Source organism: Xyrauchen texanus, chromosome 38 (assembly GCF_025860055.1).
Source record: "Xyrauchen texanus isolate HMW12.3.18 chromosome 38, RBS_HiC_50CHRs, whole genome shotgun sequence".
NCBI classification, from domain to species: domain Eukaryota; kingdom Metazoa; phylum Chordata; class Actinopteri; order Cypriniformes; family Catostomidae; genus Xyrauchen; species Xyrauchen texanus.
Genome location: NC_068313.1, coordinates 6407130 through 6428241, shown reverse-complemented (window position 1 = coordinate 6428241; position 21112 = coordinate 6407130). Strand labels below are relative to the sequence as shown.

Sequence of the window (21112 nt, the reverse complement as noted above, 5' to 3'; positions counted from 1 at the left end):
CAAATAAATGCAGTCTTGGTGAGCAGAAGAGACTTCTTTTAAATGGTAGTGTAAGTCTAAAATTAAGTTAAGTATTTAAAGAAAATGTATAGTCAGATTACTTATTTTAACTTAAAACTTGATTTTGATCATTAAGTCTCCTCACATTCATTCTCTTTCTGTCACATTCCTTATTGATAGGCCCAGGGGAGGGTCTTTAGTCTCCTCAGGTGTGAATCACCTCAATATTCATGATAGTTCACGCCTCCTCGTGTTTGACCTTTCAACACTAAAATTGTCTTTCAAAAGTTAAATTAGAATATTGTTTTGTATGAATGAGTGATCAGGATGGTTTTCACATCATTTTGTAGCAAAAACTCTAGGCTACAGATCATAAGGCTTGTGGACAAATATTAAGTATGTGTTATATGGCCTTATTTCAATGACTAAACATTTTTGTTTTTTCAAAAACCACGCATGAACATTATTTTCTCAAAAATACAAACCTGTACATACATGTTGCTCACATATTATTGTAGCCCAGTTTGTGTTGAATACAGTGTTATCAGACTTTAGCCAGTAATATGTTTTTAAGTAACTGAAAAAAGCACAAATGTCAAGGCATGTCAAAACTTCTCCAGGGTCCAAAACACCCTCAGACCCCAGAGGGTTAAAAGATGTACCCTTGCATCTCTAGATGTAGACTTGACATTTTTTAGAATCCTAGCCAAATAAATCTTTCTCCCATAATCTCTTGATAGATGTTAAAGCTCTGTTCCCCACATTCTGAATTAGCAGGGAGTAATACACTGATGACTTATGACCTTTTCCAAAAGCAGTAATCACCACTCCCAGAGTATCTGCCGCTTTAGGAGGGTGTATGCTACTCCCAAAAATAGTACAGAGTAGATGGCACAGCTGTAAATACCTAAAGAACTGAGATCTGGGAATCCCAAAAATGTTTAACCATATTTTCAAAGGTTCTCAACACTCCACTCTTGAGGGTCACGTGATGCCATGCGAGGAAAAGACATGTGAGCAATGTGCTCTGTGCACTTTGCTAGTTTTTTTATTATTTTCATGTTATAATCCAGTGAGATTCAATACACCTAGTTACATATTTGTTCTTTGAGGTAAACATGGCAAAGAAATCAAAATCCTCAGGCTCTGGAGACATTAAAAGACACTTAAGTGCTCTAGCTGAAAACTCTGAAGGGCCTGCAGAACGGGGACTCAATTTGGATGGTGCGGTGGGAGAGATTCAACACCAAATGTCCAACATGTTTGTGATGCTGACAAAGGTTGTTGCTGACTTGGAGGATTCTCGCTGTAATACGTTGATCGATTACGAGGATGGAAACTAAATTCACGAAGTTGGTTACAAGAGTGGCAGATGTTGGGAAACGGATCGGTTATCTGGAGTCATCGGAAACAGCATTATTTGCTAATCCGCTCGTGACCAAAATTGATGTGGGAAACATTTAGGAAATCTCGATAAAAGGAGCAGAAGAAATAATATATGGATTGTTGGAATTCCTGAGTATGAAGAAGGCAGAGATATGGTGAAATTCCTAGACAAGCTCTTCCAGAGTCTGCTCGACATAAGCTGGAAATTGAACTAGCTCACAGAGTCCCCGGCTTGCAGATCTGCTGAGGGGATCCCCCGATCAGTTCTGGCCACATTTTTGAGATTATCCAATGAAGATCATGTGTTGCGCAAGGAGCAAAGGAAAGCTTTCTTGGAAGAATCACAATATTGTCTTGTTCCCGGATTTTACGAATTCGACAAGAGAGAAACGTGATCAATTCAACAATCTCTTTTGCACTGGGGTTCCCGGCCAGATTCAGAGTGGATGCTGGGGATGGCTGCAAAATATCTACATGCCCACACAAATTATGTCTTTTATAAAGTTGACAGAGAGAGTAAGTCATGGTGTATTTTTTCATGCGGACTCCGAGTGAATTTGAATCATGACCATCCAAGGAACCAGGATGCATGTTTTGTTTCTTTTTGTGCTGGTTCCGCCTAGCAGCTGAAGTTTTTGTGGAATAACACAGCGTCGGGACAGTTGTGGATAAATCTCTTCGTTCCTTGCACATATGCCTCCTGTATTTAATATTTTTGCAGGACATTGGAATGATTATTTCATCTGCTGCACTCATAAACAGCCGGCACATTGAACACTTTTTATCTCTCTGAGGAAGCTGAACAGCTTTATATCGGTTGGAATATATTTTGTGAGGGAACACACCTTTGAGACAGTTCTGTGAATGAATCTTCATGTTCTTTGTGTTTATTCAGCCTATTGGCTGGGGTTTTCTGGGGTTTTCACAAATATTTTCTATTATGTAATTTTGCTTACAAAATTTTTGCATTAGCACAAGACTTGAAGAATCCATAGGAAAAGTTGTTGCGGGGGCTCTCGTAGGCGTATATGGACCTTTTGTGTTTAAAGAGATTGACACAATTTGGTGCTGTTGTGCACTGGTGCTAATGCGCACGTTATATTTTTTCTGTTTTGTTTGGTAAGGGGGGTGGAGTTTAGTGTTTGTTGCAATAATGTTGTAATGTGGTCTGTATAATCTTGTTTTTGACACAATTTATTTTGTCTATTATATCAAAATGTCAAATGTTAATATGAGTGGGTTATCTTTCTCCACATGGAATGTTAATGGGTTGGGGCAGCCCATAAAAAGAAGGAAGGTTATTTATTTTCTTAAGCATTTGAACTGTGATAGTGTTTCTTCAAGAAACACATCATTCCCTGCAGAAAACTGAAAAATTGGGAAGATATAAGGTAGGCATGTTTTCTTTAGTGCTGGCTCAATTAAGAGTAGGGGAGTCATTACATTGATAAGTAAACATCTAATATTCAAATCTCAAATAGATTAAAGATAAATGAGGGAGAATCATAATTGTTTAAGCAGAAATTCAGGGGCAAAGGTTGGTTTTGGCTAATATTTACGTGTCTAACTTTGATGATCAGGGATTTTTTGTTGATCTTGAAGGGATGTTGCAAGATGCAGGCACCCCTCATGATATAATATTGGGAAGAGACTTTAATCTTTTTATGGACTCAGTCCTTGATCATAGTGAAGCAACAGTGTGTATGCCCCCTAGAGCAACAATGACCCTTCACAGGATGTGTACAAATCTTGGTCTTGCAGATATCTGGTAGGGACAATATATTTTTTTAATCAGTCCATAAGATTTATTCTAGAATAGATTTTTTTTTTTTTATATCCAAGTCCCTCATTTCATCTGTTGTTGGCAGCTCAATTGGAAACATCTTCGTCTCAGATCACACTATATAGATATATAAAGCAGAGAGAGTCTTTTTCTACCATTCCCTCAGTGAAATCTGCTGGTGGTAAAATTGACCTCATCCATTCAAATTAGAACTCTTTAAAGGCATTATTATCTTGATCTCTATAGTTCCATGTCTTCGTCTACTGATGAAAAAAATTCTCTTGATTCTGAGATAACATTGGAGGAGCTTGACGAGGTAATTAAAGCCTTACCTACAGGCAAGGATCTGGGGCCAGATGGTTTTGCAGCTGAATTTTTTAGATCTCATGCTACCGAATTGGCTCCACTATTGTTAGAAGTTTATACGGAATCATTACAGAATGGAAAGCTTCCCCCAACCATGACACAAGCCTGGATCATTTTGATTCTTAAAAAGGACAAAGATCCAATAGTATAACTTAACATCCAATTTCCCTGATCCAGTTAGATGTAAAAATGTTTTCCAAAATTTTGGCTATCTGGTTAAGCTATGACATCTCTTATACATATAGATCAGGTGAGGTTTATTCGGGACCGCAGCTCTTCTGCTAACATAAGGCGTTTCATCAATATCATATGGTCAGTGGCAAATGATCAGTAAAAATCAGAAAAGGCGCTTGATATGGTAGACTGGGATAATCTTTTTAAGATTTTGGAAAAGTACGGTTTGAGAATATTTTTACTGGATGGAATCAGTTACATTATATACATCCGGTCACAAAGGTAAAAACAAATGGATTAATTTCAGGTAATTTTACTCTGGATAGGGGCACCCAGCAGGGTTGATAGGATAAGAAAGGATGATGCGCCACACCTCCCTCCATCACCCCTGGAAAATCATCCTCCTTTCTTATCGCAGCTGCTAATTGTTCCAGGGCAAGACAGAACAATAATGGGGAAAGAGGGCAACCCTGCCTGATGCCCCTATCCAGAGTAAGATAATCTGAAATTAATCCATTTGTTTGTACTGCTGCTACAGGGTGTATATAAAGTAACTTATTACAAACAATAAAAGTATTTAAGATGATTATTTACATCTTCAGATTTAGTGTGTTAATAGGAAAAATACATTTTAAACTCCCAAACATTACTTTTGCAAATAGAAAAGATTAGAATAGAAAAACAGGGCCCTCTGCAAGAGATCCCCCCATGGAACACTGAGTCAGTCTGGGATTTCATGAAGAGACAGAAGCAATCGAGACAGACTAGATAGATGGAAGAACTGTGGTGAATTCTCCAAGAAGCTTGGCATATTCTATCTGCCAACAATCAAGAAAAACTGTGTCCGGGTGTTCCTAGAAGAATTGGGGCTGTTTAAAAGGCAAAGGTGGCCACACCAAATATTGATTTATCTTTTTTATGTTTACTGGACTTTGTATGATATTAATTGATAAATTAAAACTATTTATGGCATAATTTTTTAAGACATCCTCACTATGCAACATTTTTCACAAATGCCTAAAACTTTTGCACATTACTGTATATGCATAAGAAATGTCATAACTTAATCGGTTAGCCAAAATATTTGACAATCTTTTAACATCTAGCTGGATCAGGAAAATTGGACAGTAACTCTTAAACTCCTGGATCCTTGTCCTTTTTAAGAATCAGACTGATCCAGTCTTGTGTCATGGTTGGTGGAAGCTTTCCATTCTTTATTGATTCCGTATAAACTTCTAGCAAAAGTCAAGCCAGATCAGTAGCATAAGATCTAAAACAATCAGCGGCAAAGCCATCTGGCCCCGGAGCATTGCCTGTAGGCAAAGCCTAAATTACCCCGCCAAATTCCTCCAACGTTATCTCAGAATCAAGAGAAATATTTTGCTCAGTCGTCAGTTTAGGAAGTTCTTTTCAAAGTCTCTAATATTATCATCAGTAGACAAATACGTGGAACTATAGAGATCAAGATAGAATTTTTTAAAAGCATTATTAATATAATTTTATAATTAGGTAAATATTTCACCACCAGCAGATTTCACTGAGGGAATGGTAGAAAAAGATTCTCTCTGCTTTATATATCAAACCAAAAGCTTCCCTGCTTTGTCCCCCGACTCAAAATATGACCGTCTTGCACTGAATAACCAAAACTCCAACTTCCGCAACAAAATATTATTATAACTGTATTTCAATCGGGTCAATTTCTCTGATGGCATCGGACGACATTCGGTGCTTCAGCTCTGCCTCTGCACTTTTAAAAGTCCTTTCCAACTCCACGAGTTCTGGTGCTTTGTATTTTTTGATGAATGAGGAATAATGCATGATCCTACCCCTAAGAATCACCTTAAGTGCCTCCCAAGCCACGTCCACAGATGATACTGAGGAGCAGTTGGTCTCCATATAAACATTGATTTCAGCCTTTAACATTTGTTAGAAATCAGGATTTTGCAAAATGGATACAATAAAGCACCAACTATCTGATTTCTTTTTCTCCATATGTGGCAACACCTCTAAACTCACCAGGGCATGATCTGAGACGTTGAAGATGTTTCCAATTGAGCAATCAACAACAGATGAAATGAGGGATTTAGGTAACACTTTATTTTACGTAGTCCTTGATACAGAGTAATTAGTTAATTACTTAGTAATAAACGTTGTAATTACATGTACCAAAATGTAATTAACATGTAACTAAGTTATGGTACAGCCTGTACTTACAGATTGTAATTACACACATGTAATAGGCAGCTACTGTTACACATATGTAACAAGCCGAGTCTGTTACATACGTGTTACAAACTTGGTACACTGTAATTATGTAAGAAAGTACTTAGTACCACACAATGTAACAAGAAGTACTTAAATATATTAGGCTACTAAGGGCTGCAGTTACACATGGCAAATGTGTACGTTTTGTAGCATTACATGTATGTAACATAAAATAAAGTGTATCAAGATTGTACTTGAGTGCAATTCATGTGTATTTACATACCTTATCCATCTTAAATAACCCACTAGTTCACTGCTAAAATACATGCAGTAGCTTCTTTATTACATTAAAATTACAGAAAATTACACAGGTATAAGCTACGTAAATAAAGTGTATCAAGACTGTACTTAAGTGGACTTCATGTGTATCTACATACCTTGTCCATATGTACCTTAGTTTGAATTAACTCACTAGTTTACAGCTTAAATACATGCATTAGCTTTAGGGCTGGGATAACGCGATGACGTCGACGCAAAAATATGCGCGTCGATTCGTCAGACCCAAAACAAAGATGGCGGCGCCGAGCGTAGTAGCAACACGAGTAGCTCCTCAGACTATCAGAAGTGCAAGGCGGCACGCACTCGCTCCTCAAAAGTATGGGAATTCTTTCATTTAAAAGTAAACAATTCCGTGATATGTCGTCTTTGCAAAATGGAGATGGCCTTCCATTCTAGCACCACGGCAATGCACCAGCACCTGAAGAGGCGCCATCCGGCTGCGCGCACGACGCACGCACGCACGACGCACACACACACACTATTCTTAAGGTGAAAGGAAAGTGTAAGTTGTTATTTGCATGTGATGCTTTTTTTCAGTAAGCTAGGCCCATAAATGTTGAATTCTGAATGTTTATTTTCATTATTTATTTTTTGTTGGAAAAGCACTTTCTGTATTAGCTTAAAGCCCTCAAGTTTACATTGGTTACTGTATTCTTTCAATTGCTCTAAACAAGTATTTTGGGTGACCTTTATTTTTTTTATTGAATGCTAGACATTAAGTTATTTTAATCTGAAAGAAGAATTACAAGATGCACTTTTTCAGTAAGCTAGGCCTATGTGTTTTCAAGGCTTCAAGGTTTTATTGAATGCTAACTCTGACTAAGAATGCATTACTTTGCACTTGTATAGTCTTTTATTTTGGAATTTTAAGAGCAATAAACATATATTGCAATGTTAAGGAATTAATGTTTTTTTCATTCAGATATGTAAATCAACATGTATAAATTGCTATTAGTCAATTCATGGGTAGATAATCGAAATCGAATCGGACTGGAAAAATGAATCGTTAGATTAATCGATGCATCGGAAAAATAATCGCTAGATTAATCGCTTAAAAAATAATCGCTTATCCCAGCCCTAATTAGCTTCTTTATTACATTAAAATTACAGAAAATTACACAGGTATAAGCTACGTAAAATAAAGTGTATCAAGACTGTACTTAAGTGGACTTCATGTGTATCTACATACCTTGTCCATAAGTACCTTAGTTTGAATTAACTCACTAGTTCACAGCTTAAATACATGCATTAGCTTCTTTATTACATTACAATTACAGAAAATTACACAGGTATAAGCTACGTAAAATAAAGTGTATCAAGACTGTACTTAAGTGGACTTCATGTGCATCTACATACCTTGTTCATATGTACCTTAGTTTGAATTAACTCTCTATTTCACAGCTTAAATACATGCATTAGCTTCCTAATTACATTGCTAATTATATGTTGTATTTGAAGGGGAAAAATAAATTTACAATTTGACTTGTCATTTTGATAATGTCACCTTTTGTGTGCAGGCAGGTGGATGGAAAGGGTAACCACATCAATTCAACTCTACACTATTGAGTTAAAATACAGCATTCTGTAATTGTAATGTAGTTGGGAAGCTACTGCTTGTATTTATGCTGTGAACTAGTGAGTTTACCCAAACTAAGGTACATATGGACAAGGTATGTAGATACACATGAAGTCCACTTAAGTACAGTCTTGATACACTTTATTTTACGTAGCTTATACCTGTGTAATATTCTGTAGTTGCAATGTAACTAAGAAGCTAATGCATGTATTTATGCTGTGAACTAGTGAGTTTACCCAAACTAAGGCACATATGAATAAGGTAAGATAGAAATGAAGTCCACTTAAGTACAGTCTTGATACACTTTATTTTACGTAGCTTATACCTGTGTAATATTCTGTAGTTGGAGTGTAATTAGGAAGCTAATGCATGTATTTAAGCTGTGAACTAGAGAGTTAATTCAAACTAAGGTACATATGGACAAGGTATGTAGATACACATGAAGTCCACTTAAGTACAGTCTTGATACACTTTATTTTACGTAACTTATACCTGTGTAATATTCTGTAGTTGCAATGTAATTAGGAAGCTAATGCATGTATTTAAGCTGTAAACTAGTGAGTTAATTCAAACTAAGGTACATATGGACAAGGTATGTAGATACACATGAAGTCCACTTAAGTACAGTCTTGATACACTTTATTTTACGTAACTTATACCTGTGTAATATTCTGTAGTTGCAATGTAATTAGGAAGCTAATGCATGTATTTAAGCTGTAAACTAGTGAGTTAATTCAAACTAAGGTACATATGGACAAGGTATGTAGATACACATGAAGTCCACTTAAGTACAGTCTTGATACACTTTATTTTACGTAGCTTATACCTGTGTAATTTTCTGTAATTTTAATGTAATAAAGAAGCTAATGCATGTATTTTAGCGGTGAACTAGTAGGTTAAGATGGATAAGGTATGTAGATACACATGAAGTCCACTTAAGTACAATCTTGATTCACTTTATTTTATGTTACATACATGTAATGCTACAAAACGTACACATTTGCCATATGTAACTGCAGACCTTAGTAGCCTAATATATTTAAGTACTTCTTGTTACATTGTGTGGTACTAAGTACTTTCTTAAATAATTACAATGTACCAAGTTTGTAACACGTATGTAACAGACTCGGCTTGTTACATATTTGTAACACGTATGTAACAGACTCGGCTTGTTACATATGTGTAACAGTAGCTGCCTATTACATGTGTGTAATTACAATCTGTAAGTACAGGCTGTACCATAACTTAGTTACATGTTAATTACATTTTGGTACATGTAATTACAACGTTTATTACTAAGTAATTAACTAAGTAATTACTCTGTATCAAGGACTACGTAAAATAAAGTGTTACTGAAATGGGTTCTATAATAAATCTTATGGACTGATGGAAAAAAAAAATGTATATAGTCCCTACTAGATGGGTTCAAAAGTCTCCAAATATCTGTAAGACCAAGATTTTTTACACATCCTGTGAAGTGTCAATGTTGCTCTAGGCGGCTTGCACACTTTTGCTTCACTATGATCAATGACTGAGTCCATCAAAAGATTAAAGTCTCCCCCCAGTATTATATCATGAGGGTTGCTTGCGGCTTGCAAAATTAAAGATCTATAAAAAAGCCCTGATCATCAGCGTTAGGTGCGTAAATATTAGCCTTAAATATTAGCCAAAATCAACCTTTGCCCCTGAATTTCTGCTAAAACAATAATGATTCTTCCTAATTTATCTTTAATCTTTTTGAAATATTTGAATTGTAGATGCTTACTTATTAGTGTAATTGTGCCCCTGCTCTTTCTTGAGCCAGCACTAAACATGTCCACCCAATATCTTCCCAAATTTGGGAAAGATGTGTTTCTTGAAGAAACACTATATCATATTTCTTACGTTTAAGAAGAGAAATAACCTTCCTTTTATGGGGTGCCCCAACCCATTCACATTCTACGTGGAGAGAGACAATCCACTCATATTTGACATTTTTTCAAAAACAAGATTATAAAGATCACATTCCAACATTAGTTCAACAGTCAAACCCCGAACTTCCCCCCGAACCAAACAAACAGAAAAAAGAAAAATGTGCGCATTAACTCCACGGATGACAGCGCCAACCAGCATCCATCCCTCTAAACTCAAACAGTCCATGTATGCCTAAGAGAGCCCCTGCGACAAAATTGCCATCGGATTGCTCAAGTCCAGTGCTTCTATACATATTTTGAGAGACAGAATTACATAACAGAAGAAATTCTATAAAACATATTCCATCCAATAGGCAGAATAAACATAAAGACTGTGTAGATTCATCCACATACTGTCTCGAAGGTGTGTTCCTCCCCTAAACAACTTCCAGCCTCTAGAGGTACCAACACAAAACAAATAAATAAATAAAAAACATTTCAGTTTCCTTGGGCAGATACATGAATGTTCAGTGAGCCAGCTGTTTCATAAGTGCAGCAGATGACTTAATACTTCCAATGTCCTGCAAAAAACATTCCACAAAATCTCCATCCAATAGGATTCATAAGCACAAAGAATGAGCAGATTCATCCACAACTGTCCCAAAGAAGTGTTATTCCACAAAACAAACTCCAGCCACTAGGCGGAACCAGCAAAAAAGAAACAAAGGCAGTGCACAGTTTCCTCAGAGAGTCAAGTGAATATTCATTGAGTCAGGTCCACTTGACTGCAAAATGAGCACCACACAATTACTTACTCATTCCCTTTACTTTAAAAGGACAATGCTTATTGGGGACAAGTAAATACTTTGTGGTCATCCTTAGCATCTATTCTCAATCTGGTCGGGAACTTAAGTGTAATAGCGACCCTCCGTCGATGCAAAAGTTTCTTGGAATGTTTTCCACAAAACAGCTGATAAGCATAACCATCATGAAAAGAAACAAGAAAGGTTCCTAGCTTCTTCGTACAGTCAAGTGAATGTTCAGTGAGTCAAGCTCACTTGGGAGCAACGTGAGAATCACACCATAGTTTACTCATTCCAATGGCTTTGTGAAGGACAATTCTTGCTGGGGACATGTAAATACTTTGTGGCCATCCTTAGTATCTATTCATAGTTTGGCCAGAAACATCAGTGCAAAAGCGATCTTCCATTGATTTGAGTTTCTTGTATTCCTTGAAACTATCACATTTCTCTCGTCTAATTCACAAAGTCTGGGAACAAGAAAATGTTGTGGTTCTTCCAAGAAAGCCTTCCTTTACTCCTCGCATAACATGAGATCTTTATTGGATGATCTCAGAAATTTGACCAGAATTAATCAGGGCCTGTCTTCTTCAGCGGGTCTCTGAGCTGGGACTCTGCGAGCTTGCTCGATTTCCAGCTTATGGCCTGTTATGTTGAGCAGACTTAGGAAGAGCCTGTCTAGTAATTTCACCATATCTCGACCTTCTTCATTCTCAGGAATTCCAACAATACGGACGTTGTTTCGCCAATTAAGTTTCTCAAGGTCATCCAACTTTTCCCAGGTGCACTGCAAATCTGCCTTGGTCACAAGCAGGTTAGCAACATTAATCACACACATCATTAATCACATTATTAACAACTACATTAGCTGTCTGTTCAGTTCCTTACAAACTGCCTGGAATTTTTTTAAATGCTGTAGTGACTACCTGAATTTTTACTGAAATTCTGAGTTAATTTGGTTGTAGAATGTGGTTGTCATGCCTGTATTTTATAGAACTGTGTGTATACAGAACAGGATTAAGCACTAAAAGGTGAATTGCCAACCGAATGTAGCTGTAGCCTGTATGTTTTACAGCATATCAAGCTATTTTATCTTGAAAATTGTATTCCTTATATGAACAATTTAACTGGAATTAGTGGGTGCTGCAGCCTAATGCTTAAAGTTATGAGCAGGTAATCGAAAGGCTGTAGGTTCAGACCCTGTATTAGGTGATTATTGAGCTATCACCACAGTACCACTGAGCAAAATACTTATCTCCAGGTTAGTCCAGGTGGACTGTACTAAGTGCTGTTCAATATGTATGAAAACATGATGGGAGATAATTTGCTGCCCATTTCTTTACAATGTCTCTACACAGAATGGGCTCACCAGAGTTCAAAATAAGCAACACCTATAATGTTTGTTAAATCAGAGTTGGCTGAAAGATTTATTTTGTCTCAGGTATAAAATAGGGCAAATGCATGTCAGAGCAGATGTCACTGAATTACACCCAAGAGGACATATTGTAACCAGATTTTCAGAGCATTTAATTATATGGAATTAATATTATTAAAGGAGACAAATGTTTGCATTTGTGTTTGTTGAAAGAACATTCTCTATGCATGTTTTTATTGCTCCATCTACAGAGCTGTTGATGCATCAATCAATGCAATGAGTTGTAGGTACAGCGACTAAGTGCTGGTCTAGCATCAGTTCAGCTCTTCTCAGTGGAGCACTGAAGTCGGTACAGACAGATCTGAGATCAGTCCATAAGAGCTGTTAGGCCCTGCTGCACTGTAATCTATCACACAGGCCTATTTCAACTGTCACCTTTTGTCCCAGGCCACAGAGATCAGTGAGCATTTATAAGTAATCTAATTTGGCCAGTGAATGTGAATGCTTACATGATCGGTTTCAGTAATGCTCACCGTGGAGAAAGTGAACAGGGCCTTGTGTCTGTCCATGATTTTTTTCAAGAGCCCAAGCACAAATGGACAGGTACATAGAGCAAACAACATTGAATGGGAATCATTTCATTTGCAGACAAATGGAACATAACCCAGTGGAAGGAAATTAAATTAAAAACAATTATGAAGGAAGACATGAGTTAAAAATAGTAGAGAGGGAGACAGCGAGAGACGCACCTTTGTGGTATCCCGAGATGATTTGAAAGCCTGAGGAACAAAAGAGTCGCTCTCGATGGCCTCAATGTCCTTTATCCTCCTTACCTGCTCCGCGAGAGATACTTCCTCTAGAAGAAAAAGAAAAAAAAATTGTGTGATGAGGGAGGAGTGGACAGGTCAGCTGGCGAGGTCAATGTGTAACAAGCCACCCAATGAAGACAGGAAAAACATGTTGATTGATGCACCGTCTCTTAGCAAATAAAAACATTAAACTACTGAGAATGTCAGAGCTGTGGAACAGTGTCAAGTGCACATGCTCATGACATGTAAAAGCAGTTGTTCTCTTGATCATGCAGGCTCGAATACGGCCTGCTAATGCCCGATCCTCCATTTCTTAACTCTTAACTCAATAGGCCCTGTTCATTGAACACAAATGACTGTTTAAAACCTTACACCAACTACTGTTAAACCATACACCAACTTCTTACAGATACAGAGTCCAGATGCAACACAAAGTTTCAAACAATTAAGTGTATCTCTTCCATGACAATCAGACTGTTCTAATCAGCCCAGACTGTGACAAGCAATGCGTGACACAATATTTTGTCGATTGCTTGGTTTCTATTTCTGCAGCATTGCAAAAAGCCCATCCCACACCTAGTGAAATCTTACTGGTAAAATGAAGCTCCAGACTCATAGCTGCCTGATTTTATTTATATATATATATATATATATATATATATATATATATATATATATATATATATATATATATATATATATATATGTATATGTATATATATATATATATATATATATATATATATATATATATATATATACACACACACATATACACATATACACACACACATACCGATCAGCCACAACATTGTGTATTATTATTGTGTTGTGCAAGTATGTGTACATTTGATATGTAAATTGTTTTGTGTAAATATGTTGTTTATTGTAAATTGGTATACGTCTCATCACTGTCATGACTGCTATGTTGCTCGGAACTGCACACAAGACTTTCACCAATTGTTGCACTTATGTACATGGTAGTGTGACTATAAAGCGATTTGATTGAAAACCACCTGCCTAATATTGTGTCGGTCCCCCTCGTGCCGCCAAAACAGCGACAACTCGCTATTCTTCTCAACACAATTATACAGAGAGGTTATCCGAGTTACTGTAGACTTTGTCATTTCAAACCAGTCTGGACATTATCTGTTGACCTCTCTTACATAGAAGGCATTTCCATCCGCAGAACAGCCCCTCAATAAATGTTTTTTGTTTTTGGCAGTATTCTGAGTAAATTCTAGAGACTGTTGTGTGTGAAAATCCCAGGAGATCAGCAGTTACAAAAATACTCAAAACCAGCCCGTATGGCACAAACAATCATCCATGTTATTATCTAACCATCCAGTCGTGTGGCAGCAGTGCAGTGCATAAAATAATGCAGATACGGTCGGGAGCTTCAGTTAATGTTCATATCAACCATCAGAATGGGGAAACAATGTGATCTCAGTGATTTGGACCGTGGTATGAATGCTGGTGCCAGATGGGCTGTTTGAGAATTTCTGTAACTGCTGATCTCCTGGGATTTCCATGCACAACAGTCTCTAGAATTTACTGAAAATAGTGGCAAAAACAAAAAACTTCCAGTGTGCGGCAATTCTGTGGACGGAAATTACTTGTTGATGAGAAAGGTCAAAAGAGAATGACCAGACTGGTTCTAAGTGACAAAATCTATGGTAACTCCGATAACCGCTCTGCGTAATTTTGGAAAGAAGAATAGCTTCTGATGATTTGTGTGTGTGTATATATATATATATATATATATATATATATATATATATATACATACACACACACACATATATATACACGCAAGTGCTGGTCATATAATCAAAAAGTTGATTTCAGTAATTCCATTAAAAAAGTGAAACTTGGATAATGTATACATTCATTCCACACAGACTGATATATTTCAAGTGTTCATTCCTTTTAATTTTGATGATTATAACTGACAACTAATGAAAACCCCCAAAATCAGTATCTCATAAAATTTGAATATTGTGAAAAAGTTCAATATTGAAGACACCGGGTGCCACACTCTAATCAGCTAATTAACTCAAAACACCTGCAAAGGCCTTTAAATGGTCTCTCAGTCTAGTTCTGTAGGCTACACAATCATGGGGAAGACTGCTGACTTAACAGCTGTCCAAAAGATGACCATTGACACCTTGCACAAGGAGGGCAAGATGCAAAAGGTCATTGCTAAATAGGCTGGCTTTATTTCAGTTTCCAACAGGACTTGGCACCTGCACACAGTGCCAAAGCTACCAGTACCTGGTTTAAGGACCATGGTATCCCTGTTCTTAATTGGCCAGCAAACTCGCCTGACCTTAACCCTATAGAAAATCTATGGGGTATTGTGAAGAGGAAGATGCGATACGCCAGACCCAACAATGCAGAAGAGCTGAAGGCCACTATCAGAGCAACCTGGGCTCTCATAACACCAGAGCAGTGCCACAGACGGATCGACCCCATGCCACGCCGCATTGCTGCAGTAATTCAGGAAAAAGGAGCCCCAACTAAGTATTGAGTGCTGTACATGTTCATACTTTTCATATTCATACTTTTCAGTTGGCCAACATTTCTAAAAATCCTTTTTTTGTATTGGTCTTAAGTAATATTCTAATCTTCGGAGATACTGAATTTGGGATTTTCATTAGTTGTCAGTTTTAATCATCACAATTAAATGAAATAATCATTTGAAATATATCAGTCTGTGTGTGATGAATGAATATAATATCCAAGTTTCACTTTTTGAATGGAATTACTGAAATAAACAAACTTTTTGATGATATTCTAATTATAATGACCAGCACCTGTATATACATATATATATATATATATATATATATATATATATATATATATATATATTTTTTTTTTTTCAGTAAAAGATGATTTGCTTATGTTTTCCTCTTTTGTAAGTCGCTTTGGATAAAAGCGTCTGCCAAATGAATAAATGTAAATATATGTGTATATATATATATATACAGTGAGGAAAATAAGTATTTGAACACCCTGCTATTTTGCAAGTTCTCCCACTTAGAAATCATGGAGGGGTCTGAAATTGTCATCATAGGTGCATGTCCACTGTGAGAGACATAATCTAAAAAAAAAAATCCAGAAATCACAATGTATGATTTTTTAACTATTTATTTGTATGATACAGCTGCAAATAAGTATTTGAACACCTGAGAAAATCAATGTTAATATTTGGTACAGTAGCCTTTGTTTGCAATTACAGAGGTCAAACGTTTCCTGTAGTTTTTCACCAGGTTTGCACACACTGCAGGAGGTATTTTGGCCCACTCCTCCACACAGATCTTCTCTAGATCAGTCAGGTTTCTGGGCTGTCGCTGAGAAACACGGAGTTTGAGCTCCCTCCAAAGATTCTCTATTGGGTTTAGGTCTGGAGACTGGCTAGGCCACGCCAGAACCTTGATATGCTTCTTACAGAGCCACTCCTTGGTTATCCTGGCTGTGTTCTTCGGTCATTGTCATGTTGGAAGACCCACCCTCGACCCATCTTCAATGCTCTAACTGAGGGAAGGAGGTTGTTCCCCAAAATCTCGCAATACATGGCCCCGGTCATCCTCTCCTTAATACAGTGCAGTCAGCCCTGTCCCATGTGCAGAAAAACACCCCCAAAGCATGATGCTACCACCCCCATGCTTCACAGTAGGGATGGTGTTCTTGGGATGGTACTCATCATTCTTCTTCCTCCAAACACGGTTAGTGGAATTATGACCAAAAAGTTCTATTTTGGTCTCATCTGACCACATGACTTTCTCCCATGACTCCTCTGGATCATCCAAATGGTCATTGGTAAACTTAAGACGGGGCTTGACATGTGCTGGTTTAAGCAGGGGAACCTTCCGTGCCATGCATGATTTCAAACCATGACGTCTTAGTGTATTACCAACAGTAACTGGAAACGGTGGTCCCGGCTCTTTTCAGGTCATTGACCAGCTCCTCCCGTGTAGTTCTGGGCTGATTTCTCACCTTTCTTAGGATCACTGAGACCCCACGAGGTGAGATCTTGCATGGAGCCCCAGTCCGAGGGAGATTGAAAGTCATGTTTAGCTTCTTCCATTTTCTAATGATTGCTCCAACAGTGGACCTTTTTTCACCAAGCTGCTTGGCAATTTCCCCGTAGCCCTTTCCAGCCTTGTGGAGGTGTACAATTTTGTCTCTAGTGTCTTTGGACAGCTCTTTGGTCTTGACCATGTTAGTAGTTGGATTCTTACTGATTGTATGGGGTGGACAGGTGTCTTTATGCAGCTAACGACCTCAAACAGGTGCAACTAATTTAGGATAATAAATGGAGTGGAGGTGGACTTTTTAAAGGGAGACTAACAGGTCTTTGAGGGTCAGAATTCTAGCTGATAGACAGGTGTTCAAATACTTATTTGCAGCTGTATCATACAAATAAATAGTTAAAAAATCATATATTGTGATTTCTGGATTTTTTTTTAGATTATGTCTCTCACAGTGGACATGCACCTACGATGACAATTTCAGACCTCTCCATGATTTCCAAGTGGGAGAACTTGCAAAATAGCAGGGTGTTCAAATACTTATTTTCCTCACTGTATATATATATATATGTATATGTATATATATATATATATATATATATATATATATATATATGTATGTATGTATATGTGTGTGTATATATATATATATATATATATATATATATATATGTGTATGTATATATATATATATATATATATATATATATTTATTTTTTTTCAGTAAAAGATGATTCAGCTTATGTTTTCCTCTTTTGTAAGTCAGCTTTGGATAAAAGCGTCTGCCAAATGAATAAATGTAAATATATGTGTGTATATATATATATATATATATATATATATATATATATATATATATATGTATATGTGTGTGTGTATATATATATATATATATATATATATATATGTGTATATATATATATATATATATATATATGTGTGTGTATATATATATATATATATATATGTATATATATGTGTATGTATATATATATATATATATATATATATTTTAAGTAAAAGATGATTACACTTATGTTTTCCTCTTTTGTAAGTCAGCTTTGGATAAAAGCTGCCTGCCAAAATGTAATAATATGTATATATATATATATATATATATATATATATATATGTGTGTGTGTGTGTATGTATATAAAATTCAGCAAAAAACTAAATGTCCCTTTTTCAGGATACTGTATTTTAAAGATAATTTTGCAAATAGAAAATACATGTATATATATATATATATATATATATATATATATATATATATATATATTATAAAATAAAGTCATACAATCGCATACAAGAGATCATCAATCGTTTGACGACAGCTCAATGTCTTGTGGAATGAGGTAAACACTACAGCAACAATTTGTCATCTCTACAATCATCAAGCAAGTCTTTCAATCCAAAATACTTACATACCGATGACACTGTGCTATCAGTGATTTTTTCCTTGGCTACATCTTCCACAGTTGTACTGAAAAATTCTGTTACAGTTTACTGTGATAAATGTTAATAAGGAAGTTGATGTGAAGATGGGAAAAGTCTTGTAATTGATGTTGGTGCAGCAGGGCAGCGTTTTCTCTTTCCCTCGTCAGCGATGTTCAGAATATCGAGGCCCTTTAGCATTTATATATAGTAGTTGCACATTTACAGGTGATGCAAAGAGATACGGCAGACACACTTGAAGTCTCCATTCGCCATACAGTAAATCTGCAGGGACATAAGCAGTTCGTAACGTGTGCTGCTCCACAGTTTACTTTCTGTGTTAGCATGTTCAGTCAAATCGATTGTGTATCTCATGAAAATGTATTTTAGCCACAGAAAGTGAACAAATGTGCCTGGGTTTTGTACAACTCATGACACCTTTCTCCTATTGCTTGAATGCCCAGAAAGTAAAAAAAAAAAAAGAAATACAGATAGCCTACTACATTAATTGTGAAAAATAAATTAATGAGTTAAGCAAAAATATTAATTGCAGAAATTAGCACATACAATTTCCCACCCTTAAAATATAAAACAATAACCCATTGCACTTCATCATCAGCTGATCTCATTTATAGTCAATACACACATCTACTAATATGTTCATACATTTATTCATTCCCCTCTCCACACATCTGTCTATCAGCTGTATATGTGTTCATTCTATAGAGTTTGTTACACTATATGTTACACTAAATGTATGTGGACACCCCTTTCTAATCAGCTATTGTAAGCTATACCATTAATAATAGGTGCATAAAATCATATGATAATGAGAAGAATTAAGTTCATCAACTGCCAGGAAGCTACTGTCACAACACGTCTTCTCGCTCTGCTCGTTTAATGAATAAATAAATACAGTTGCTATGGCTTTCTCTCAACGTCGACAATAAAAAAATTGTCAACAAAATGTTTCAATGTCGTATTGTTGTTTGATCTCATTTAACGTAACAATTACATTAAACTCTAATGATGACGTGCGAGAGCAGCACTGCAGTTTGTGCTTGACTGAGGAGAGGAAGAATTACACAGCTCATAGTCCAGATGCACTCTAAACTTTCTAAACATCTTCAGGTGATGTAGATTGCAAATTATGAGGGAATAATAATGCAAAAATACAAAATAAGTAAATACAGAAGCAGTCTCATTGTGGAATAAGTGGAACTTATTGAATCATTATATATGAGTCACTGTGCATTTTTTATCGTGAAAAAATTGGCAATACACAGCTATATTAATATGAGAGAGTTTGTTTTTTTGCGTGATAAAGATAGATTGAAGTGAACAGAAAGGTGAGAGACACACTGCAACAAAATACGTTTTTTATTATAAATAGGTTTTCCAATATAAATATCTAAAACTACATAAAACAACATACATTTTCTTTAGCAGGTATACTGTAGAAGAAAAACTTGTTATCTGAGAATGTTGAATATAATATTAAAAACACAAATATTTAAAAATATCTAAATAATTTAAAAAAAGATGCATTCACCTGAGTAGCAGTATATTAGATATTTAGACTTGCTTTCAGAGAATAGATCTTAAATATAAGTATATTTAGACTTTACTGCACTTGCAGAAGTATAATACAAAATATACAATATACACTTATATTTAAGATATATTCTCTTAAAGCAAGTCTAAATATCTTATACGTTGCTTCTCAAGTAAATGTATATTGTTTTAAGGATTAAGACAATTATAAATGGAAAACAAGGCAAAAACACTTGATAATGATAGGTTTTTTTTTTTGCAGTGAATTTCTTTCCTGAATTAAATAAATAATAATTAAAAAAAAAAGAATTTTTTCCCCCCTTGAATTCAGTGAATGTCATTTAAAAGCAGTTGCGGGCCATGCATTTTAAGTCTAGGCCTTCAGTGTATTTCATGCCATTAAGAAAACACAGTTTCACAATGAATAAGACATCCTATGCCTTTGGGCATCATACATTGTCGCAGCTAACTAGTAATACCAATTGACATTATAAAAATCACATCAACGCATGAAAGCCAGAACTTGAAATCACACTTAATGCTCAAACAAGCCTAATTTTAACAGCAGCATGATTGTATTGTGAACTGAACATCTCCTGAACAGTATGGCTGCCCCCGACCAAATAGAGAACATTCAATTCAGGCGACATGAAAACATATATTTGTCAAAACAACCTTGGTTAATAGTTATCAGTTTTCCGAGTACAGTTACTTATAAAATTGTGTCCTTTGCATAATTAACTCTACAGGATACCGAGGATGTTGAATACCTTACGTTAAACCATCGCTGTGCTTCTTTGGGGCAGTAGAAATGAAGCTTCTCATCGCTGAGGTCAATCAGCAGGCGAGCGGTGAATCGAAGAGAGAACCGCACGTTCTTCTCACTCAGGCTGTTTATCACAGCTGTAAATGCCACTCTCTCTTTAGCAACACTGGAGTTGAAGTCAGGGAAAATTAAGACCTTATGGCTCTGATAGAAGAGTTGGTTCCTATTCAAACACCGGACAGCAATCACCTGTTGCCACACCCAAGAGTCATTCCTATAGAAACCGCAATGTCCTCCGCCTTTTTAAAAAGTATGTACCCAATGTGGAAACTCTGGTAAGAGGTAAGCACCTTGAGTTCTGTAATCAGTCAGTCAGTTGTGTCTCTCAGCTGTGATGATCCTTAATGCTGAAGTTGTTTGTTTAAATCCCTATTTTCTAGCTTTAGTAATGTAGTAGTAATACGAGCGATCTCGGAGCTCTGTTTTATGTAAACAATGACTAACTAACTCACCAACTGGCTCATATCACACACAGAGGTAATATGACCTCCTGCTGGCTAACATATGTAATGTAAAAATAATTATGTAAAAAGAGAGACGTAGCCTACATTAGCTC

The 21112-nt window shown here is 36.2% G+C and overlaps 1 protein-coding gene across 2 annotated transcripts in view; it reads right to left on the bottom strand.

Annotated features, from left to right (window-relative positions):
• rsrc1 (arginine/serine-rich coiled-coil 1) overlaps nucleotides 1–21112 on the bottom strand; it is a 441822-nt gene that overhangs the window by 7629 nt on the left and 413081 nt on the right. For both annotated transcript variants that reach the window (XM_052109824.1, XM_052109825.1), the window contains one exon: nucleotides 12646–12752. In XM_052109824.1, coding sequence (XP_051965784.1) covers nucleotides 12646–12752 — 107 coding nt within the window. The remainder of the gene's footprint in view (nucleotides 1–12645; nucleotides 12753–21112) is intronic.